Genomic DNA, 20,614 nt, shown 5'->3' on the forward strand with positions numbered 1-20,614 from the left:
ACCAAGTCCTTTTTGTCATTTATTTTTCACTAGAGAAGAGGAAAGCTGGTAAAGCACAGATACTGCAAGGTAATATAAGTAAACAATAATAAAAGGAGCACATGAATGCACTTAAAACTGTCATACATATATATATATGCTCCAAAGCCTAGCAATTACTTTTTTTCAAGGTTTTCACTTGTCTTTGCCCACAAAGGTTATGTCAGGTATGAGTTCTGAACATAAGCATAATCAATAACACATGAACAGATTCTACTCTCCAAAAGCCTATTTTATGTAAGGTGGAGGATGGGGGAAGGGAAACACACCCCAGGAGATGGACATTTAAATCATCTTCCTGTTGGTAGTTCTTATCCTAATAGCCAGATGCAGGAGCACTCCTCCCTGCCCTCATTGTTCAGATTCATCCACAAACCTTCCCCTTTGAAAGCTCTATCCAAGGCACATCAGTCAGTCTGGGACTGGGGATGCCCCTCTTCACCTCTTGTTCTCCACCTGCTGCTTCACTCAAGTCTTGCAGCACCTTTTGCAGGCAGGCAGAATAGCAGCAAGTGCCTCAGACTTGGCCAGATCTGCATCTGTGTGTTACTTCTCTCTCCCTGCCATATCTTGTTCTAGCACTATGTCATTTGTGTTTTATTCCTTAATATCCAAACATCATGTGCAGTTTAATTATTGTATTTCCTGTCTGGCATCAAGGTGCCATCAATTGGAGAGATGACAAGAATAGCCAGCAAAAACAAAAGCTTGTTTATTATACTTTGAACAAAATAAGAGCCACTCAGGGTGTCCTTGGAAGTCACTACACTCTTTGGTTGACAACTGTCAGAGCTGGCAAATTTTGAATGTAACGAGGGCTTGTCTTTGTTGTGATGGAAGCTGCAAAGCGTTCCCAGGTAATGAAATTCCAGGCCATTTTGGACTTTGGCTGCAACCACAGTGAAATAACACCTGTATATGCACAAAAACACCATCATAAGTACTGGAGTTGTTTAGCTGGTGCAGAGGAGAGAAGGTTGGCATCCAGGGTGCCGGTATGCAGAAATGCTTTCCTCCAAGCGGTCACAAGGAGGGGGTGTTGCTCTTTTGATGTTTCAGTCATGCTACCTCCTGGCTGCTTTGTCTGCAACAGGCCATCCAGTAACAGTAATATCTATGAGAGGAGGGGGGAAGAGTATGAGTGTCTATCATCCTCTACAGAGCATATTTTTAATGGTCTGCTGCACAGTCAATGAGTTGGCACTAACCTGAGCTAAATACCTCAGAGCAGCTTAGACTGTATGGCATATGTCTGCTTTTAGCTCAGTGGATCTCAGCAGACTTCTGAACTTCACCAGGAGGTGTAAGAAAAGGTCTTGTTTTCAGGAGGAGGAGGAGGAGATGAAGTGAATGTCAGTTAGAAAGAAGTCAGGATCTGAAACTGAGAGCAGAGTAGATTATGCCTCTCTCAGGTCAGCAGCCACACATATCTCAGGTTCGGTTGTGGCACTAGTCTGCGTTGCTTTTCAGGCCCTGGATACAGCACTCTGGAAGCCCACAGTGGGTCTGTGGTGTTCCTGGCATGTCCTCTTTGGTCCTGAGTTTTGTGACTGACTCCAGGCAATAACCAGAAAAATTGTTTTCTGTTTTCACTCGAGGGTTGAAATTTTGGGTTTCTTCTTGTGTATCATGAAGCAACACCTGTGAAGCATCATTGCAGCCCCCAAGAAAGGAGCTCTATGTGAGGGAAATCCTCTGTGTTGCAGACACAAGCTGCAGGGAAACCTTGTCACAATTCCTTGTGAATCTCTCAGCTCTGTGTAGCCACCCTAGCTTCAACAGGACAATTCTGTTCAAACATGAGCCCTGGGACTTCTGCTCTCCTTTCAGAGCAGAAATTGGGGACAGCAGCCATGGCTCCTCCATCTCTACTGCATCACCCATGGCAGACTAGAATATCTGGTATCTCAAGCTGGGTGGTGGAGCAGAATTCCAAAATAAGACACAATATACTTACAGGAACTGTCTTACTGTCCAAAGACCTTGCTGGACTGTGTACATTTATTGATAACTTCTTTTCTCCTGGAACTAAGTTAGGAAGATCAAGTCATGAGTTGTCCGCTCTACCTGGAATTCTTACAGAATTGGTTTTTGATCAGGGGAAGCTAGTCTGCAGCAAGTCTGACTTTACTTTCACGCTGAGAGAAGCCTCCCCCAAAGGTCTCATAGAGAAGCAGAAATCAGTCCCTGAATTAAAATCACTGAGCAGCTGTGTTTTTAATAATAGTATTTCTGCTCTCCTCTGCTGAAGCACTGCCTTGAGGCCTTTAGTATAAGCTGTGTTAAAAAAATACTGTGGTCCATGGATTACTGAGAGTGGTGAAAAAGTTCCTTTTGTCTTGCCAGTTAACAGTTGAGGACTACTCTGTAGCAAGGACTATGTGAAACTCTGGTACTGGCCTTCATTTATTTTGTAATAATCTGTTTAATCTTGCAGAATTCTATCGATGATATTTCTAAACTGTGGTTATGTGTAGTTGTTAAAGAGTCAGGATAAATTTTTACTATCTTTTTATTTCTCACAGTATTTCAACTCTAGAAGTTGTCAACTAGTGCTTGGAGCCGGTGCATTACAAGTTGTTGGTTTGAAAACAATCACTACAAAAAACCTAGGTATGGATTTCTGATTTAAAATGTCAAAGCTTGCTTTGTTTTGTTTTTAACAGCAAGGAGAACAAAAAAACCCAAACAAACCATAAATACTTATGATAAGCTATGTTTGTGTTCTGGTCCCATGCATGGAACATAGAGAGTGATGAGACCTTGCTGGTTAGGGAGTAAAACATTTATAAAAGCTAGTGAATTGTCTGATTAAGGGGTGTACTAAAATCCATCAAATTGCTTTGCTGTCTACTGGGTCACTTTAAATGTAAAGCTTCACTGTGTTACCTGAAGGAACCATAAGAACAAATATAGAGGCTAGAAAGTTTTCCATTAAAATGTTTTGATTGTGGGAAGGTGTAGTTACTTTTTCAGTGATGACTTTGGCATGCTTGGCAGCTGCTTAGTGTTCAGATCTTGAGATTGGAGGTACGTAGGTAGAGGAATGCAGCCAAACCCCTGTCTCCCCATGCATTTCGCTGAGCTGTGCTGTCCCATCTGCCCCATGGTGCTGTATTCTGTAACACTGTGTCCACATACAGCTCCCGCGGGTTATAACCGCATGTCAGTAGTGCGTGAAATTATTTCAGTGGGTGGCTCTGAATCGAATAGTTAGTCTTTATGTGGCTGCATGTCCCAGCACAGTCAGGTAACCTGGGATTCTGTGTTTGTGTGCTGAATGCAAACTATGATTTGAGCTTTTATTTTCAGTGTGCAGCTATTTAGCTGAATTGCCAGCCCCAAGTTACCTGCCTGGACTGCTTTAGCTGCTTCAAAAACCTGAGAACTAGGTACTCCAGAAAAGTCTGACACGCCACTCGAGGCCCTCAGTTTTAAACTATCTCCTGAAATTCAGAGCTTTTGGTTGATGGGTTGAAGCAGGTGTTTGCACTTGCAGTTCCCATGTTTCAGGGTGTCCTGGTTACCAGTCTGCATTTCCCTTTGGAAAAGGGAATAGCTTCAGGAGGATGGGTTGAGAGGCTTCCCTGCAAGGGACCATGGGCCATAGTGTTGGAGCAGACACAAGAGAGCAGAGAAAAGCTGGGTCACATCTTTGCTGGAAGAAGGCTTGGCCACCGTGGTGACCACTCTGGCACCACCGTGTGTCTTGCTGCCGGCTCAGGCCCTTTGGGCACAGGAAAGGCTTGATTTTGGGAATCCTGATGGCACCAGAGGCAGGAGCAGGCTGTGGGCAGCTCAGTACTGGCAGAGCAGAGTGTTTATGTACACCTCCTGCAGAAGCCATGCTGATGCCTTGAGAATGTGGCTATCGAGGTTAGGTAGTTGATGAGTTGGGTCTTTTGAGATCTCTCTGGTGTCTCTGGTGTGCTCAGGGCTCAAAATGTCAAGTAGACACTAAAAGCCTCTTGTAAAATCAGTCCTTTATCCCATATCTTGTAGAAGCTGGGTGTGAATAGCCAGGCAATAATCTGGCGTCTTTACTGGGTGGGATTTCCCAGTGGAACCAAATACTTACCTCCTTTTTTTTTTTTTTTAAAGCATGTTAAATTGTGTCAGATCTGTTATTTATGTTAAAGAGGATATAGTCTATAGAAAATTACTCTTCCTGTGTAATAATTAAATTATTTTTCTTTCCCTCTCGCTTCTGGATTTACAGCCCTTTCTTCACGTTGCCTACAGCTAATCGTACACTACATTCCTATTATCAGGGCTCATTTTGAAGCTCGACTGCAGCCGAAGCAGTTTAGCATGCTTAGGCATTTTGACCACATTACAAAGGTAATTCTTCTGGCATTTCCTAATTAAACACAAATTTCTGCTTTTCATCTGTGCTCTGAAAAATGTGAATGCCATTAGGTAGTAAATAAAACCTTCTTTCTTCCATTGCAGGATTATCACGACCACATAGCTGAAATTTCAGCAAAACTCGTTGCCATAATGGATAGCTTATTTGACAAACTATTATCCAAGGTAATGATTTATGGAAATAATTATATGCTCTCTAAATTGCAGTTGGAGGTCCCATTGTATACAGTCTAGATGTTTCAAATGGAGGCTTAAACATTCCTAATCAGGACTTGTTTGAATTTTCTTTAAACAGTATAAACACAAAGCTCTGTGCTGTACTTGTGGGTGTGTTTTGTCTTAATGTTTGCCACCTGGGTGTCATTTGCCTTCACCACCACAAAAAAAAAAAACAACTGTTCATTTACTCCTTCAGCAGTAACAGAAATGCTTTGGCTGGCACAAATGCTCTGGTGTTTAGAAACTGAAGTGCTCTCATACCCTCAGCAGTTTTATCCACTGACAGCTCTTGTCTGCAGTCGGGCTGAGCAAATTCCTGTTTCCTGCTCTTCCCAATGGTGCTTCTTTGGAAGTGGGGAGCCTGTAATTTCCTGCAGCTGAAGAAACAGCAAAAAACTGCTGAGGTGGAAGAGCTTCTGCAGGGGAAGGACCAGCCCATCTACTGGGCTGCAGGCTGGGGACTAGAGATTTGCATTTAGCAGTTCTGGCTGTGTAGCAGCGTTAATACCTGTCCCATGAAGTGCTCTTAGTGGTTTTTTGTTTTTAAACACTTGTCAGTGGAACAGGTTGGTTCCAGGCTGGATCCACTCACTGACTCAGCTCAAGGCCCAATAACTGTCAGAGACTGCCCCAGGATGGGACCTCCTGGGCCCACAGATGCAGTAGATATACGTACATGAGCTTTTAAAGCTTAGTGTTTTGCTTTAGATCTTACTCTCTCTCTTTTTTTTTTAATTTTTTTAAAAAAAAGAATCTGTTACATGAGAGAAATAAATTGATTATTTAGTGACAGCATTGATTGACTGTCCTGGGCCAACCTGTTCCTTATAGGACCTCATTAGAAGCACAGCAGCTCCCTGGTGGAGCATGGGCTGGGGACAGGCTGATGGGGCTGCAGTGAGGCAGCTCTAACAGGCAGCATTTCTGTCTTCCTTGCTGTTTCTATTATTTTATTGTTTATTTATGTTGTGCTTTTTCTTTTCATCTATTTCTTTGGGCTATCAAATAGTGTTACCTAAACTTAGGGGGAAAAAAAACTGCCAAAGCATATAAATTAGGATTCCCCATCCCCTGTTATGTTTACACTTCTTAAAACGTGTTTATGACTTTTTCTAAAGATCCAAATAGTGGTCTGGTACCTTTTTTGTTTTTTTTTTTTTTTTTCCCCTCAACCTAAAAATATCTGTTCTGTGAAGTAACATGTCTTTTTGGTCACTTTACCTCTTATTTCTTGAAAATAAAAGATAAATGCAATAGTTTAGATTATTGATATTAAACAAGATAGCCCATAACAAACCAGTAATGCAGTTTATGTTCTTGATAGTAGTATCCACCTCTTATTGTTCTTCCATCTTTACAGTCCATTCTCTTCTTGTGAGCTGATATGAGATACAAACTGAGAATATTCCTGTCCTTTAGAGCTCTTAAAGGCTTGAGTGAGGGTGCCTGGCTTATGTGAATGCAACTCAGAGAGTACAGGACAAAAGGAGACCATGTGTTGATTTGCCTCTGTTCCTAACGTACTCCATAAATTGGCTCATCTTGTTCCTGAAATAATGAAATCTTGACACTGAAGGCTCTGAGAAGCATAAAACCAGAAAATTTGCAAATAGGCATGTCAGTATAACCATGTCAGTATGTTCTTGGTTTTATGTTTTTGTGAGAGTCCAAATATTTCAGTGCTTTGTGGATAAAGTAGTCATCCGCTTTAAAGTGGGTAAATTTGAATGAGGAAGCAAGTTTCATAGCAGCACATCTCCCACTTTAAAAACAAACATTGCACAGTCTAGAAACTTCCTCTGTAGGGAGACAGACGTTTTGGTCCAGTGGATGGGACATTGACCTGGCACTTGAGTAACATGGGCAAGTTATTTTTGCATTTCTAGGCTCTGCTTCCCCTGGGGAGCTCTGTGGAACAGGAGCTGTCTTCACGCAGTGCAGCTGTGATGAGGCTGTGTGCGCAGCGAGGCGTTTCACAACAGAAGGGACAGTTCCCAGCATCTCCCTCTTGGCTTTGGCAGGGAGATCAAACAGGAACAGGGCTATTTAACAGCTATCATTCACAAGTGAAAAAAGCATAAGTTTTTTAAAAGGGATAAATATTTGTGGAAAAAATCTATTGCGAGTTCTTAGCTCCTCTTGGAGCTTGCTGTCTTGTGACTGTTTGGACAGAAGAGCAGCAAATTTTTGTCTCATCCCTCACAGTATTCCATGCTGTTGACCTTAGCTGGAGATAAAAATGGCCAGCACCTTGCAGGACTGGAGCTCATGTTTCTTTCTAGTGCTTTTGCTTTTGCTTTTCCCACCACAAGGAAGAGTCGGATTGGTCTGTAGGCATGCAGGAGCCATCACTGCAGCTTGCCCGTTCCCTTTGGCTCTGCAGCATACTGGTAAATCATAAATGGTTTGTTGCCTAACTCTCATGTCTTCAGGCACAGTCCTGTACGCTGTGCGGTTGTCCCATGCCGGGAGCAGGGATTCTGGAAGCAGTAAGCGTGGTTTTTCTGATACTTCTCTTGTTAGAATTAGGTCATCGGCTTGGCTTTTCTGTAAACGCTTTCTCAGAACTCTGCTGTTTCTTTTTAATCCTCATGCCCAGGCAAGCCTTGTTCTCTTTCACAATTCAGGCTAGCGTAAGAGAGGGCATCTGCTCCCATGTGTTCGTAAATAATCTCGTTATAATGATACAGCGCTTCCACGGAATTGTGCAAGGCTCTGTGGGGAAGTGTCACCTACCAAAGGTGACCTACCAGTGTTGAGCCCAGGCCTGTGCTAGCACAGCCTCCCCACCAGGAACAGAAGAGCTGGCTTCACTGTCCCTGGGACAGTTTTTCAGAGTGCTTCTGAAGTCACTTTCAGATCTTCCCTATCCAGGGTGGGATGAAAGAATTTTGTTCCCTTTGTAGCAAATCTCTGGCCATGTGGTGGTTTCCAGTGTCTTGTTTCTTGGACCTCAGTCACTGGGAGAAGAGGTGTTTTCTACTTTGTTTTCCAAGGTATTTCTGCAATGTTATTGTGGGATTTGGTTTTGGTTTGGGGTTTTTTATGGCCAATATTGAGTTTTCAGGAGCTTCCATTTTGTGCTTTTCTTTCCTTGTTCCTTCAGAAATTTGGATGTATCTGATCTTAGAGAAATAGTTTTCTGTCATGAAGTACTTGAGGAGCATATTCATCAGAGGAAGAATTGCTCATCTGCCATTGACTCATACAAACGTGAAGGAGAGGGACAGCTAGCAGGCCACATGGCGTGCATCGGTGTGGCTGGCACAGTGATTGTTCTCTCTGCATCTGTAATTCATAGGGTAACGGAAACAAAAAGTAAGGAGCAGAGAGAAGCAATTAAAACAGATGAATAGATGAAGTTGGGAAATCCTCGGATTTCATCCTGCTTTTGAATGCTACTGTTTGCTTATAAAGTGCTAAAAGATTCTATGTTGTGCGTCCTGGCTGAATCAGATCATGGCCAGCGACTGTTTTAATTTGTGATCTGCTAAATGAACCTAGATTCATGACGTCATTAGCAATATGGGGCTTCAGGTGGCTGTTGGAAACTCTCCTGTATAAACCATTTTAAAGTGGTAGAAAGGAGTAACTGGTTGTGGTTTTATTTCCAGTATGAAGTGAAAGCTCCTGTTCCTTCAGCATGCTTCAGGAATATCTGCAAGCAAATGGCAAAGATGCATGAAGCTATATATGATCTCCTTCCCGAGGAGCAAACTCAGGTGAATGTTATTTTTGAGATTCATGTAACACCTCCCTTGCAAATACACATGAACTTGGTAATGAGAGAGACTTCTGCTTTATCTAGGGGGAGAAAAATTATTTTTTGAGTCTTTGTGAAACCCACACATTAAAGGGGTTGGCAGCAGTCACACAGCTTGGTCTGAACTGAAATAAGTGTTTGGATGTGCAGGGAGAATGACAAGAGATGCAGAAAGAACTGACTGGTTCCAGCATTTGGAGCTGCATTTTAATGCCTGGAGAGGTGAATCTTGAATTTAGGGATTAGTGCTGAAATTATACACAAGTGGCAACACTCTGGGGCTCGAGTACAGCCCTTTTAGGGAATTCTTCTGTAATGCTGCTCAAACTTAGTGGCTTCTGAAGGTCTCTGAATGTGTTTTGCAGCCAAAGTGTATCAGATGTGCTTTATTTCAATATTTTGCTCCAGTTACTGCTACTGCAGAGTTGGAAATTGAAGGACAGGAAGGACTTATCCAGTCACTGAATACACTAAGTTGTAGTTTCTCTTTTGTGTTAAATTAAGTGGTCCCTTCAAACTGTTTTTTGTGCTTTCTCTTGGAAAAAGAGTAGTTATAAGCGGTGGTTAAGTGGTTATAGTACAGGAGAGAGATGTTTTCTTCTAGCTTTAATACAAGTCACTAGACATTTCAGACAACACGGAAGAAAAGATCATGTTCCAAAGAATGTGTCAGAGCTCTAAGTGCAACACGTAAAAAAAAAGTGAGGGTGTATGCTGTCCTGTGTGTTACATATGGTCTGTGGCCAGAAAGATTAGGAGGCGGAAGGACTGGCAGAAGGGAAAATCACATGAATTGCAAAAACAAAACTGAAGGTTAGTGATTTAGGGTGTTTCCAATTTTTTTTCCTCTCTGTAGGCAGTGATGCAATCAAGGGGATGGTTCCTTACTCTGGTTCTGTGGTTTCTTCTAGATGTTGTTTTTACGAATTAACGCAAGCTACAAACTTCACCTGAAGACACAGCTGGCCCACCTAAATGTAGTCAATGATGGAGGACCTCTGAATGGGTATGTTTGGACACATTTTTTTTACTCCTTAGTTTAAATAAGCAGACTTTGTCTTCTGCAAGAAAGTTGTGATTGCAGAATGCAGCCACGCTCTGTTTTAGTATGCCCCCTTTGGAGCTTTCTTACAGTAAAGGATGACTTGTGTCTTTCCAAAATAGCTGGGGATGCAGTCGGCTTGGTAATAGATTGGGAGCTGGGCATTGTCCTACTGGAAACCTGCTGTAGTTTGCCTTTGATTGTGGGTTGCTTTTTCTTCTTTTATGTGACAGCAGTAGCCACAGTTTAATTTGCAAGAATTGCGTGATTCATGAATCAGTTTTGAAACGTGGATGGATGACTCATGGCGCTAGCAAAGTAAAAATAGGAAAAAGTGTTATTTTGTGTAAGCGGCAGCTTCTGTACGGAAATTGTTTTTACAGCAGAACTAAAGTTGAAACAGAGATTACACTCACAGAACTTTTCCCCTTTCCTGCCCCGGCCCAACCCTTCATCACCAAAACAGGTCAGTGGTACCTCTCCTGAGAGGAGTTACCTCTCCTCACCTCCCGGGGAAGCGTACAGCCCCATGCAGGCTGAATCCGATTGTAAGCTGGATTGTCCCCTGAAAAGGTGGGGGTTATAAGTGTTCTAAATGACCTGGGAGTGTTTGCAGTGCAGTAAGGAAGAAATTCAGTCAGCCAACCCACATGCAAGAAAGCATTGTCTTGGGTTGAAGAAGCCAGAGAAGGACGTTTATAAATGTTTCAAATGTTACTGGAATGAAGAAGAGCCTATTCTAAGAGTTTCATTCCTGTCCAGTTTATTCTTACTTGTCTTGCTTAAGCTTATTGATGCTTGTACTCTGTTGAAGAGTTTATCTGAAATGGTTTTCTGTACTTGCGGTGTATTTGCAAGGTAGCAGCCAGTTGCCTTTGGTAGTTGCTCAGGTATTTGTAAGCCACAAGCTTACTGAATAGGAGTGAGGCTGCAGCAGCCCCGGCTGAAATGAGAGCACCCAGAGTGTGTTCCGGAGTGTTTCACACGGGGGTGTCCTAAACGGGGGGCTGTCTTCACCCTGCTCTTTTGGTTTTGTTTGATGCTTGTGGCTGGTGTAAATTGATCCTTTTTGATAGGGGGGCTGGGGCAAGTGTTCCTGGTGACATATTTCCCAGCACAGTCATCCTTGCTGTCAGAAGGGTGTCTCAGCTGCGGCTGGAAACAGTAATGCCCAGAGTCTCTTTCTCTCATGGCAGCAGTTACTTCCTGTAGAACACAGATCTCTAACAGTGTGTAGTTGGGGCTGTTTGAGAAGGGAAACATCAAACGCTGGATTTCATTTGCTGCTGTTCCAGCAGTCTTCATTGACCTAGTTTTTAATGTGGTTTTCTGATCCTCATCCTATTTTAAACTGCTAGTTTCTGTCATAATGGTAAAAATCCAGGTCTGTGAATCCTGGTTGTTTTTGGGGTTTTTTTTACTGTGAAAATACAACTTTTATTCCTGTATCTTGCTGCTTTCTAACTAGAAACATCATGGTCATGTTTCTGTCATCCCCTGCTAGATTTCAACAATGTATGAGGGATTTTAACTCTGTATAAACTGTTACAAACAATATAACTGTTTTGCTCTTTGGTTGCTTTTACATTAACCATATAGAACAGAGAAGTTCATGTTGCAGTAATTAATATTCTACATTGCAGTGGAATCAGGGGTTGAAGTCTAGCCTGGGATTGCAGCAAGAGAATAGTTGGTTTAGGTGCCTAATTCCTGATCAATTCTCTGAACTTGTTTGTCCTCCCTTCTCTCTAACTCATTTTACACCTAGCAGTAATCATGTTACATACGATCACTGCTGTAAAATGAGCCATGTCCGTTAACATTGAGTTTTGGACTGATAAAATATCTAATCCAGGCATAGCATTGAACATGCATTGTTGGAACTGTGTGCCCAGGTCATAAGTGAGCCCTGGCTGTTTTTCCGAGTGCTCCAGGTGGATGCGATAGGTTCAGATGCTGATCTTGTTGTATGTTTCACTGCAGACTGGTTACTTCAGATGTAGCTTTTTACACTGGAAACCTTCAAGCTCTGAAAGGCCTTAGCAACTTAGACCTAAACATGGCTGAAATTTGGGAGCAGAAGAGGTGATAATCCACTGGGAGCAGTCACTTGGCTCTGACAACAGCCCGACTTTCTTCTAAGCAGCGTGACGACTGTGAGGTGAATACTGAAGACCGGAGTCCAAGAAAGGACACTGTTGATAGTCGGGGAAACTAGACTCAGAGTGAGCTGCAGGAGTGATCTTTTCAGTGTCCTTTGGAAAGAAACACGTGATCAGCTGTCTGTGCAATGTTTTCTCATTCTCTCTGGAAACAGACTCAGGTTTCTTTGGACCAAATCCAAAAAACACATAGCTGTAACACAGCTGTAGTTGTCTAGAATGCTCTGTATATCTTTATATTAAAAAGATGCTTTGCATTTCTTCTAGTGCAATGAAATCACATGGCGTCCCACCTTATTTAATGATGGTACAATATAAAAATCTTGCAGTTGGAACTCTGTAGAAAATGTTTTTCTCTATGAAACTATGCTGTTCTAAAATTTATTTTTTTACAGAACTTTATATAAATAAATGTCTTTTGATTGCTTGCATATAGGATTCAGATTTGTTAGGAAGCAGTCCTGCTTCAGGGGATTCCTCACAGCTGGGCTGTAAACTGCCAGCTGAAGATACAATTTTCTCACAAAGTGTCAGTTCACTGAAGCCATTACCTACAGGATAGAGTTGTGAAATCATCATTGTTCGCAGTGACAAGGTAACAGTGGGCTTCTGGTGCAATTTGAAGGTAGTAAAAGGGCGGGTGTGGGGATGGTTTCCTGCAGCTACCTAACCGTGGTCTAGGCATGGCCACTGACAGGAGGGTAAGTAATTGTTCCACCATTTTAAAGACACAAAGTGGTGTGTGTAAAGATAGAGGAGGATACAGAAAATAGGGCAGGAAGAATTTTAAAGTTTCTAGGCTGCTTATAAAAAGGCTGCACTGTTAAGGAAGGTGCAACTGAAATGAATTTAAGAATTTTTAATACTACCTTTAGTTAATACTGGCCATGTCCAGTCTTAAAAAGTGCCTGTGTATTTCACCTCCCTCCTCTTTACCTATCCATAGTCCCAGTGCCTAACCCTGTGACAATTATGTATGATGGAATGGTCTACAGTGTGTGTGTGCCTATGGATTCCTCAGCCAGGCATGCTTATCTGTTAGCATAACAGAGTCATTAATTGTCAGTCCAAATAAAGTGATAAAATCACAGTTGTTTTTAAAGACCAACTTCTTTAATGATACATACCAGTGTTATACTAAGCTTATAAAATAAAGTTGTCTGCATGTAAATACAAGAGAAACATTAAGAAATCGATAGTGATCAGGATAGGGATTTCAATTCCTGTACAAATTTAGAAATGACTCAAGAGAAGATAAATTAACATACATGGCTGTGACGATATGAACATGGGTGTAGTCAACATGATCCATTTATTGAAAAAAGAGGGCAGATCAAGGATTTAGATACTAACAGGAGATCTAGTCTTGAATGGGATGTGAAAAAGCAAACACCACACATGGATACTGAGGCATTTTTCTCAAGTATTAGATTCTTTGGGCGAGTTTGGAACATCAACGATTCCCACTCTCACAATACAGAAATGGAGGTATTGACAGCCTTAGCCCAGTAACTTGACGTACAGTTGGGACAGGACATCCCAGGTGTAGTTGGTGGGGGTTAAAGAGGGCTATAGGCTGGGATGGTTGTGAGCACATGAAATACAGGGTTTGTAACAGCCCATTTAGCAGTAGTGAAACTTTTGGTTTTCAACTGTGCCTGCCCTGTCATTGAAAGTCACGTGAGTAGCTAACTATGTTGTCCCACATGTATTGCTTCACAGCTTGCTTTCTGCAGTTACAAGCAATTCAAAACTAAATGTTAGAGGCAAGCCTCTTAACTTCTTATCAAAGAAGATCTGTCCATCTTACCACAAGACAAACAGTATTGCACTTCAAGGTTATATTAACTGAGTTACAGAATCTCTTTAAGGACTGAAGCATTACTTACGCACATCCATTGCGCTATGTGTCTGCTTAAAAAGATAAGCAAGAGAAATCAATTTTAAATTAATACTGCAGGGTACTGTGAAGATGACAAAGCATAGGCCCTCTGTGTACTTATATTTCTAATGCTTAAAAGGTTCTTCCATTACAAGGCTGGTTTAGCACAGCAGTCTACAGAAAGGACCGTGCCCTTTCACTGATTCAGTGGTCCAGGATCCGGAGATTGCCAGATACGATTTTGTTCTCTAGTAGAGCTCCAGCTGGGATGTCAATTCTGTCACCGTGATTTGCAATGATGATAACTGTTCCCTGGATTTACAGAAAAGAATACAAGTGTTTAGGAACTTTATATTACCCGTTGACTTGGAATAAGCAAGAGTAGTGTTGTCTGGAGGACCAGTTAGGTGTCAGCTGTAACACAGACAGAGCCTGTATGCATTTTCATTTTGTTGTATTGTTTCTATGTTCCTATGTTCTAACGTTCCCCCCCCTCATCCCCCCCAAGGTTTTAAACAAGCAATATTGGAAACACTGTAATTACCACTGTACTAGATACTGTCAGCTCACAAGCAGAGCTGATGCCTTCTTCGAAGATACATGCTTGCTGTAAGCACTCTTATGTGTCTGCTTGCTTTTAGGTGGGAAAATGTTACCCCCATCAGTATGTCACAGCACAGCTCACCGTTACAGCTGTAGGGCAACACACAGAAAGAGCTGGGAACAGATACACGTGTGTGAGCGTGCAGTGTGAGAACAGCCTAAGCTCGTTCAAGTGCTGGTTGTTGCAGCCCCACCTTGCACGGATCTGTCTCAGCAGTTAAACTGACCTAGACCGTTACAGGATCATGACAGGGTTCTGCTAGGATTGGCCTGATCCTAAGGAAGAATCCTTAGAAGAATTCCTAAGAGAGGAACTAACTTGCTTCATTCCAACATTTACTAATAAATCAAGAACCCAAAACTGATGAGAAGGGGCCTGTGGCTGTAAAGCCAGCCTGGGAGGCAAGGCGGTACATGCCTTGTAGAGCTAAAGGACAAAGATGTAAGCATTGCTCTGACCAGAGTCATGAGGTGTGTGGTGGTTTCAAGGTTCACAGACAAAACTCAACCTCAGTGGGGTTATACAGAGAAGCAGCTATAGCACCTTGCAGTCATTGATAAGAGTCACTGTTCACTCTTGGCCTCTGCAGTCCTTGGGTCAGTTAATTCCAAGGAGTGCTTCCACGGACTGTGTGTAAAAGCACTGACTTAGGCAGGATCAGTTACCAAGGAGCAGAGATCAGTCATGTTTATCGCAGGAGCATCCCAATTACACACACTCACCTTTAATGAAACATTCTTCCCAAATGTAACATCACCTGAAACTGTGAGATGATCCAGCTCCAGCATATCTGGAATACTTTCAAACCTCCGCAGGTAATCTTGAACCTTTTGGAGAGAGTAGAGAGAGTTTAAAAATCTATTTGTGGATTAAGAGAAGTGTGGGAGCTTCTTGAAAACTTTCAGAGATCTTTCTGGAATCTACATCTGACAAATGTAAGTGTTGCTACTTTGAAAGCGATGTGGCATCGTCATTTCTGTCAGGGATAACTATGAGTAGAAGCAGCAAGGGCAGTATCCCACCAAAGCTGGGTGAGCTCTAGAGAACACACACAAACCAATTAACCCTTCCATTTCGTCAACTGACAGAGTAAAGGAGCACCCATCAGCAGTACAACATCATGCACACATGCTAAGTAGTTTGTATTCTCACAGCCTAACAGTTCTTTACAAAGAGTGAAAGGGAATGCCCAGATGGGCAAAGGTAGATAAAGTAAACCTCATTTTTAACTTATTTATTGCTATGGACTATATTTTTATTCACAGAGATAAAAACAAAGTATAATTATAGGAATTTACCTTTGTGAAAGAACTTCCCAGTTTGACAAGAGGGACGGTTGGAAATTCACGCTTCTCGCTCATCGTTAAAGAGCCAGCATTAAGGCTATACAAATTAGACATCACAAGCAAGAGATCTGACGTGGTCTTAACAGGCAGAAAACGACTACGAGGTACGTTTATTCCCAGAGAGTTTTCAAAGCTCTTAATAGCAGCACCAACTGCAGTCTCCAACTGGATAACATTCAAGCCTCCATCCAGAGTCTGGAAGAGAAAAACTCACGTAAACACAACCAGCAGGTAACAGCACTTGGAACTAGAGACAATCAGACGTCAGAGCTCTGCATTTACTGACAAACTGGCTCAAAAAGAAGGCAGCAGTCTGTTTAGTTACCTAGAAACAAACAGTTCCTTTAAGTCCATTTGCTCTAAAATCTTCCTAGCTGATTACCTTTGGGTTAACAATGATCTCCATGTCAATAGCGTTTTTCTCTTGCAACCTTTTAATGGCAGACAGAGCAATCCACAAATTGTTGGTATTGAATATTTTGAATTTTGACACAGACTTGAATTCATCCACGTGTGCTTTTGGGACCTGAGCTATCTCCACCAGCCTCAGCTTGTTTTCGTATTGCGTAAGCGTGCCACCCTGCAAGGGTCAAAGAAGAAGTTTTAAGCCCTGTTCATGAGATGCCAGAGAAACCCTCCCCTTGCCCCAAACAGGCACACTGTTTTGTTGGCATTTAAAGTTGAACCTCAGTGAAAACATGTTGCTTGTGTTCAGCGACCAAGTTACTAATTATAGAGTATGTTTAAAGTACAGTCAGAACGATCATGTTTCACCACTCCAAGACAGTTAATTTTTAAATGAAAGTTGTTGAGAATCTTTTGCAAGGGCTGCTGTTGTCAAAAATCACTTTCAGCAGTACTTTGCTAGAGCAAAATCAAAATTAAGTCTAATAGTTCTGTATTTGTGGTGCTTACTGGAGAAACAAGTGGTACTTCAGTAACATGACCTGTATTCTTAGTGCATTTCTGTGGTTTCATAGGACTAAGAGCTTTCTTAATATCTAATGAATACAGAGAAAATCACGCTTCCTCCCCATCCTCAAATTTTAAAAGAGAGTCAAGTACAGTTACATGACAAATTACTGCATGCTAGAAACTTGATAGATGCCATAAATATCAGACAAGTTGTCAAAGCCAGACTTTGTACGAAGTCAAGTGGTTAGGGCAGGAGCAGACCAGCATCACACCAAGCTGAGTTGTGCAATGCACACCTTCACAGCTGCATGAGTAGCTCAGGCAGGTTTCAGTCAGTAGAGATACAACTGCTGTATCTCACCCCTCAGTGCTCTACTTTTACCATCCTCAAACTTTTGGAGAAGACTTGTGACCTGCACCCTGCAGCAATCACTGGTGTTTTCAGTAATCAGTCAAGTCCAGGCTGTCCTTCTCTGCTCTTGCCCAGAACCTAGATCCAATTTGTTTCCTGCTGTCCTTCTCTGCTGTTGCCCAGAACCTAGATCCAATTTGTTTCCTGGACTAGGACTTCATAAACTTGCTGATTTTGTGCATCTCAAATTAGATCACAGCTGATGTGTTAAATGGTGCCTGAAATAGCTATAAGAAGATTTAATGTATGTCTGAATTCATGCATACAGAAGAGACAAGAGGCTGAGACTTTCACCAATGTGCCAGGCACTCAGACAGGCTTGCACAGTTATTTCCCTTTACCTTCACATCTGCCCTGGTTTTGTTTGTGACTTCCATGACAAATTCACACCGTTTTCCATTGGGTGGGTTCATAAGATGATTAAGAATGTAAAGGTCCACAGTGGCACCCAAGTTATCTATATTGGATACAAAAATATATTCCTTCCCCTCTGCGATAAGGTTATCCAGCAGACCAGAGTTATAGAAGCTGGCGTAGATATCTCCATGGCCTGGGGGATACCAGCACTCTGTATTCTCTCCTGAGTAAGATACATCCTTGGCTATTGGCAGCAGAGTTTCCTTGTTAATTCTAGGATACCTGGGAAGACAATGGGTTTTGTTAAGTTCTCACAAATGCTGGACTAACATAAAGAAAAACAAAATACAATACAAAATACAATACAAAATACAAAAACACAACCACATGGGTTTTTTCATACACCTTCTGAAGCTCTGCTTTCTATGCTAGTGCAAGTACTTTGAATTGAAAGACCCATCCAAATACTGAGCTATCACTGAGAAGTTGCAGAATGCAATCTCTCGTTCAAGGATTTAAAGCCACAGTTCTCAGACCGTGCTGTAAAACAGCTTTCCTCTGACATGGAGGTTCAGAGCATGCCAAGCACACCTCTGACATCATCAGCCACTTCAGATTAGAGTTTGTTCTTAATAAGGGAGCCATGTTCTGTCTCCCTCCAGAGCCCAGGTACCCTAAAAGCAAATTCAGGAATCAAGTGGCCAGCATCCAGTACACCATTACTCACAGATTTCTCAGAAACTGTGTCCCCCCCATACCCTTCCCCCTTATTTAAATACAGTGCCTTTGACTCTGCTTAACACCCTGACATTTAGTCTTTCAAAGTGTCCCAAAATAGAGACTGAACATGGGTACAGAAGACACTATTGCTACCTCAGCATCTCAGACTAAAAACCCACACCATCTGGAGCATGGAGAAATGCAAGCTAGTTTTTCCTTTCACCCCAAGTGGAGAAGCATTTTGATACCTGCTTTGATTAAAAGTATATATCTTCACACGGCTGTGACTGTATTTCTGCAAGATTTTCTTTGTGTCATCATCAGTGTTGAAGGAATTCATGAGAACAAGAGGAACATCGGTGTTGTAGGATTTGTTTAAGTGCTGAGATGGGAAAGAAATGGTAAATTCAGCATGTATTATTAGCGTTAACTCTGACACCTAAGATTATGGGAGAAAAAATTAGATAGACTGGAAATAATAAATGCATGAGATAAAAGAGAGAGAGAGAGATGCTTATGCCAACAGAAAGGATAATAAACGGGTAAACAAAACCTTGTAAAGTAGTCAAGGCAAGATAAGGCCCGCATTAGTTAATGTATAATTAATCTTTGTTTTTAAATCTGCACTGAGATTTCAAATTTGAAAAGCACGACACCACAAAATTATTATTCTAAATTTTAGGGTATTGTTGATCACAAAAGGCATGTTTTTCCCTAAATTACTCAAGTCTGTCAGGGTAAGGTTTCAAAACCTTCTCTGCACAGTAAGCACTTTTGAGCCTTTTTGGCAGGCTCTGAGGTAGACAATGGAATCAAGAGCACATAATGAAATGTCACAATATTAATTATTTGGGAACCTGTAAAACAGACCTGAAATACACAGGCATTTCCACATGGACAGCACAGCAAAGGCAAAAATCAGAAAACGTGACAGCATTCCATCAAAAATGGAGTGTGCAGAAAAAGAAGATACTTCAGTGAGTTCAAAGCTTTGTGTACCATTAACCAAAGCTTCTGGGCTCATTAACGTCTGGTGGCACCAGAGACTTCCATAATGACCCTTTTGAGAAAGCACCCACAGCACCACAGGATTAGGACTGCATTAGCTGGATATAAATTTAAGGTCTGCTACAGAACTAACACATATGGGAGAGTGACTCCACACAAACACCACACTGAGGCAAAAATTGTTGTAGCTCCAGAAACTCTGGAACAGGCACACCCAATTTCCTACTCTAATGATCATCTTAATTATCTGCTGTAAGAGGAATATTCTGCATTAAAAACACAAGCTGAAATGTCCTCTCCCAACACCAGCAGCTGTTACTTTCTTTTACTTTTTCTTCAGAAGAAAATGCCAGCAATCACTTCCAGCATGAGAGTTTTAATTTGGCAAGGAACTTGGAGCTGCTGTGAGAAGCTTGCTTTGTTCTAATGTATATAAAAAAACTTTTAAAAAGATAAACTTAGACTTGCACCTGGACAAGCCAGAAAGAAGCCCAGGAGTTAGCCATGCCAGGCCAGCTCTACCATTGGATTGCTTGTGTTTCTGGACACAAACACCACTGTCTGGGTTGGTGTGCACAGGTTGGATTACACTTGTGCTAACGTGTGGAGTGGACAGAGTTCAGTTGCCGAGTGCTCTGTCCCTTTTATCCACATGTGTGCACATCACTAATCCCCTTATTTTCCAAAGCAGTTCTCCACCACTAGCACTGTGGCCACACCTCATTTCCCTCTCCTCTTTTGGCAAGCCTCCACCATGACGTCTCTTAAAGGGTCAAACAGGAGAAGCTCAGGGCATCTCACTTCCTCTGGCACAGAAATAAGGGAATTCTTTATTCCAAAGTACAACTCTAAAACCCAGTGACCATGGCATATGGCATATAATGTGAAACAAGAACTGGATCCCAACTTCCCCCTACCTGAAAAAGGCAAAGTTTGAATGACCACTTAGTGGGCCTTGCTTTAATTAAGATCAGGTTAGTCAGGGAAAACGTTCCTGTATTGGCAAGGATCTACGTGGATTTCAGATTAGGTCCCAGTGCCCAGATTGGTTGAAGTGTCCACAACAACTCTTCAAAGCCTGTCAAAAGTTACCTCAATCTGTTGAACTGTCAGATCAAGGAAGGTGTTCTCGTTCCGCACCCCAATAAGACTTTTTGGGCCTTTACAACCCATGCTTGTGCCCAAACCGCCATTTAGTTTCACGACCACCAGCTTGTTCAAGTCAGAAGCAATGTTATCAGGCAGTCCTCTGGCCTTTATCTTCTCATAGGGCTGGATCTGTTAAAAAAAAAAAAAAAAAAAACCCACACCAAAAAGCAGTCAGATATTTGGAAGGAAATTGCTTTCTCCTAAAACCCTGCAAAAATTAGAATTTGGCAACAATATTTGTATGATTTATGACACTAAAGAACATTTGCAAAATAGGTCTACCACAACCTGATTTACTACAATACAAACAACCCAATTTATCACTACAATAATCTCTTCTCTTGAGAAGTTCTAGAGACTTAGTGAAACCAGTCACAATCAGCTTCATCCAGATGAAAAAAAAATCTCTCCCTCTGCTCTTCCAGGCAGAGGAAAATTACTCAATAGTAAGCAAGAAGTCAGGGCAGTTATACCATTTGTCTTCCTCTTGCTTTCCAGAAGGAGGGGTTCTCCTTGTGAGCCATCTAACTTTCTTCCTCGGTAAGATGCCCCTCTTCAGCCAGACCACAATTTAAGAACACAGGCCCTACATGCAGGGCAGTGAGATAGATTGTGAACTGGCTGGAGA

The 20,614-nt window shown here is 41.9% G+C and overlaps 2 protein-coding genes across 3 annotated transcripts in view; one reads left to right on the forward strand and one right to left on the reverse strand.

Annotated features, from left to right (window-relative positions):
• VPS54 (vacuolar protein sorting 54 homolog (S. cerevisiae)) overlaps positions 1-11,870 on the forward strand; it is a 41,865-nt gene extending 29,995 nt beyond the window's left edge. For both annotated transcript variants that reach the window (XM_010087623.1, XM_010087624.1), the window contains exons 17-22: positions 2,565-2,652; positions 4,259-4,380; positions 4,492-4,572; positions 8,241-8,348; positions 9,301-9,395; positions 11,415-11,870. In XM_010087623.1, coding sequence (XP_010085925.1) covers positions 2,565-2,652; positions 4,259-4,380; positions 4,492-4,572; positions 8,241-8,348; positions 9,301-9,395; positions 11,415-11,520 — 600 coding nt within the window. In that variant the 3' untranslated portion in view covers positions 11,521-11,870. The remainder of the gene's footprint in view (positions 1-2,564; positions 2,653-4,258; positions 4,381-4,491; positions 4,573-8,240; positions 8,349-9,300; positions 9,396-11,414) is intronic.
• An 817-nt stretch (positions 11,871-12,687) lies between these two features.
• On the reverse strand, positions 12,688-20,115 carry UGP2 (UDP-glucose pyrophosphorylase 2; the record flags this gene model as incomplete). The annotated part of the gene is made up of 7 exons (XM_010087625.1): positions 12,688-13,787; positions 14,802-14,906; positions 15,378-15,620; positions 15,808-16,005; positions 17,094-17,391; positions 18,078-18,211; positions 19,930-20,115. Coding segments are annotated over 7 exons (1,272 nt in total), but the record flags the coding sequence as incomplete, so codon positions are not given.
• Between the last annotated feature and the right edge of the window lie 499 nt (positions 20,116-20,614).

The sequence above is a fragment of the Pterocles gutturalis genome, unplaced genomic scaffold, assembly GCF_000699245.1.
Source record: "Pterocles gutturalis isolate BGI_N339 unplaced genomic scaffold, ASM69924v1 scaffold21656, whole genome shotgun sequence".
Classification (NCBI taxonomy): domain Eukaryota; kingdom Metazoa; phylum Chordata; class Aves; order Pterocliformes; family Pteroclidae; genus Pterocles; species Pterocles gutturalis.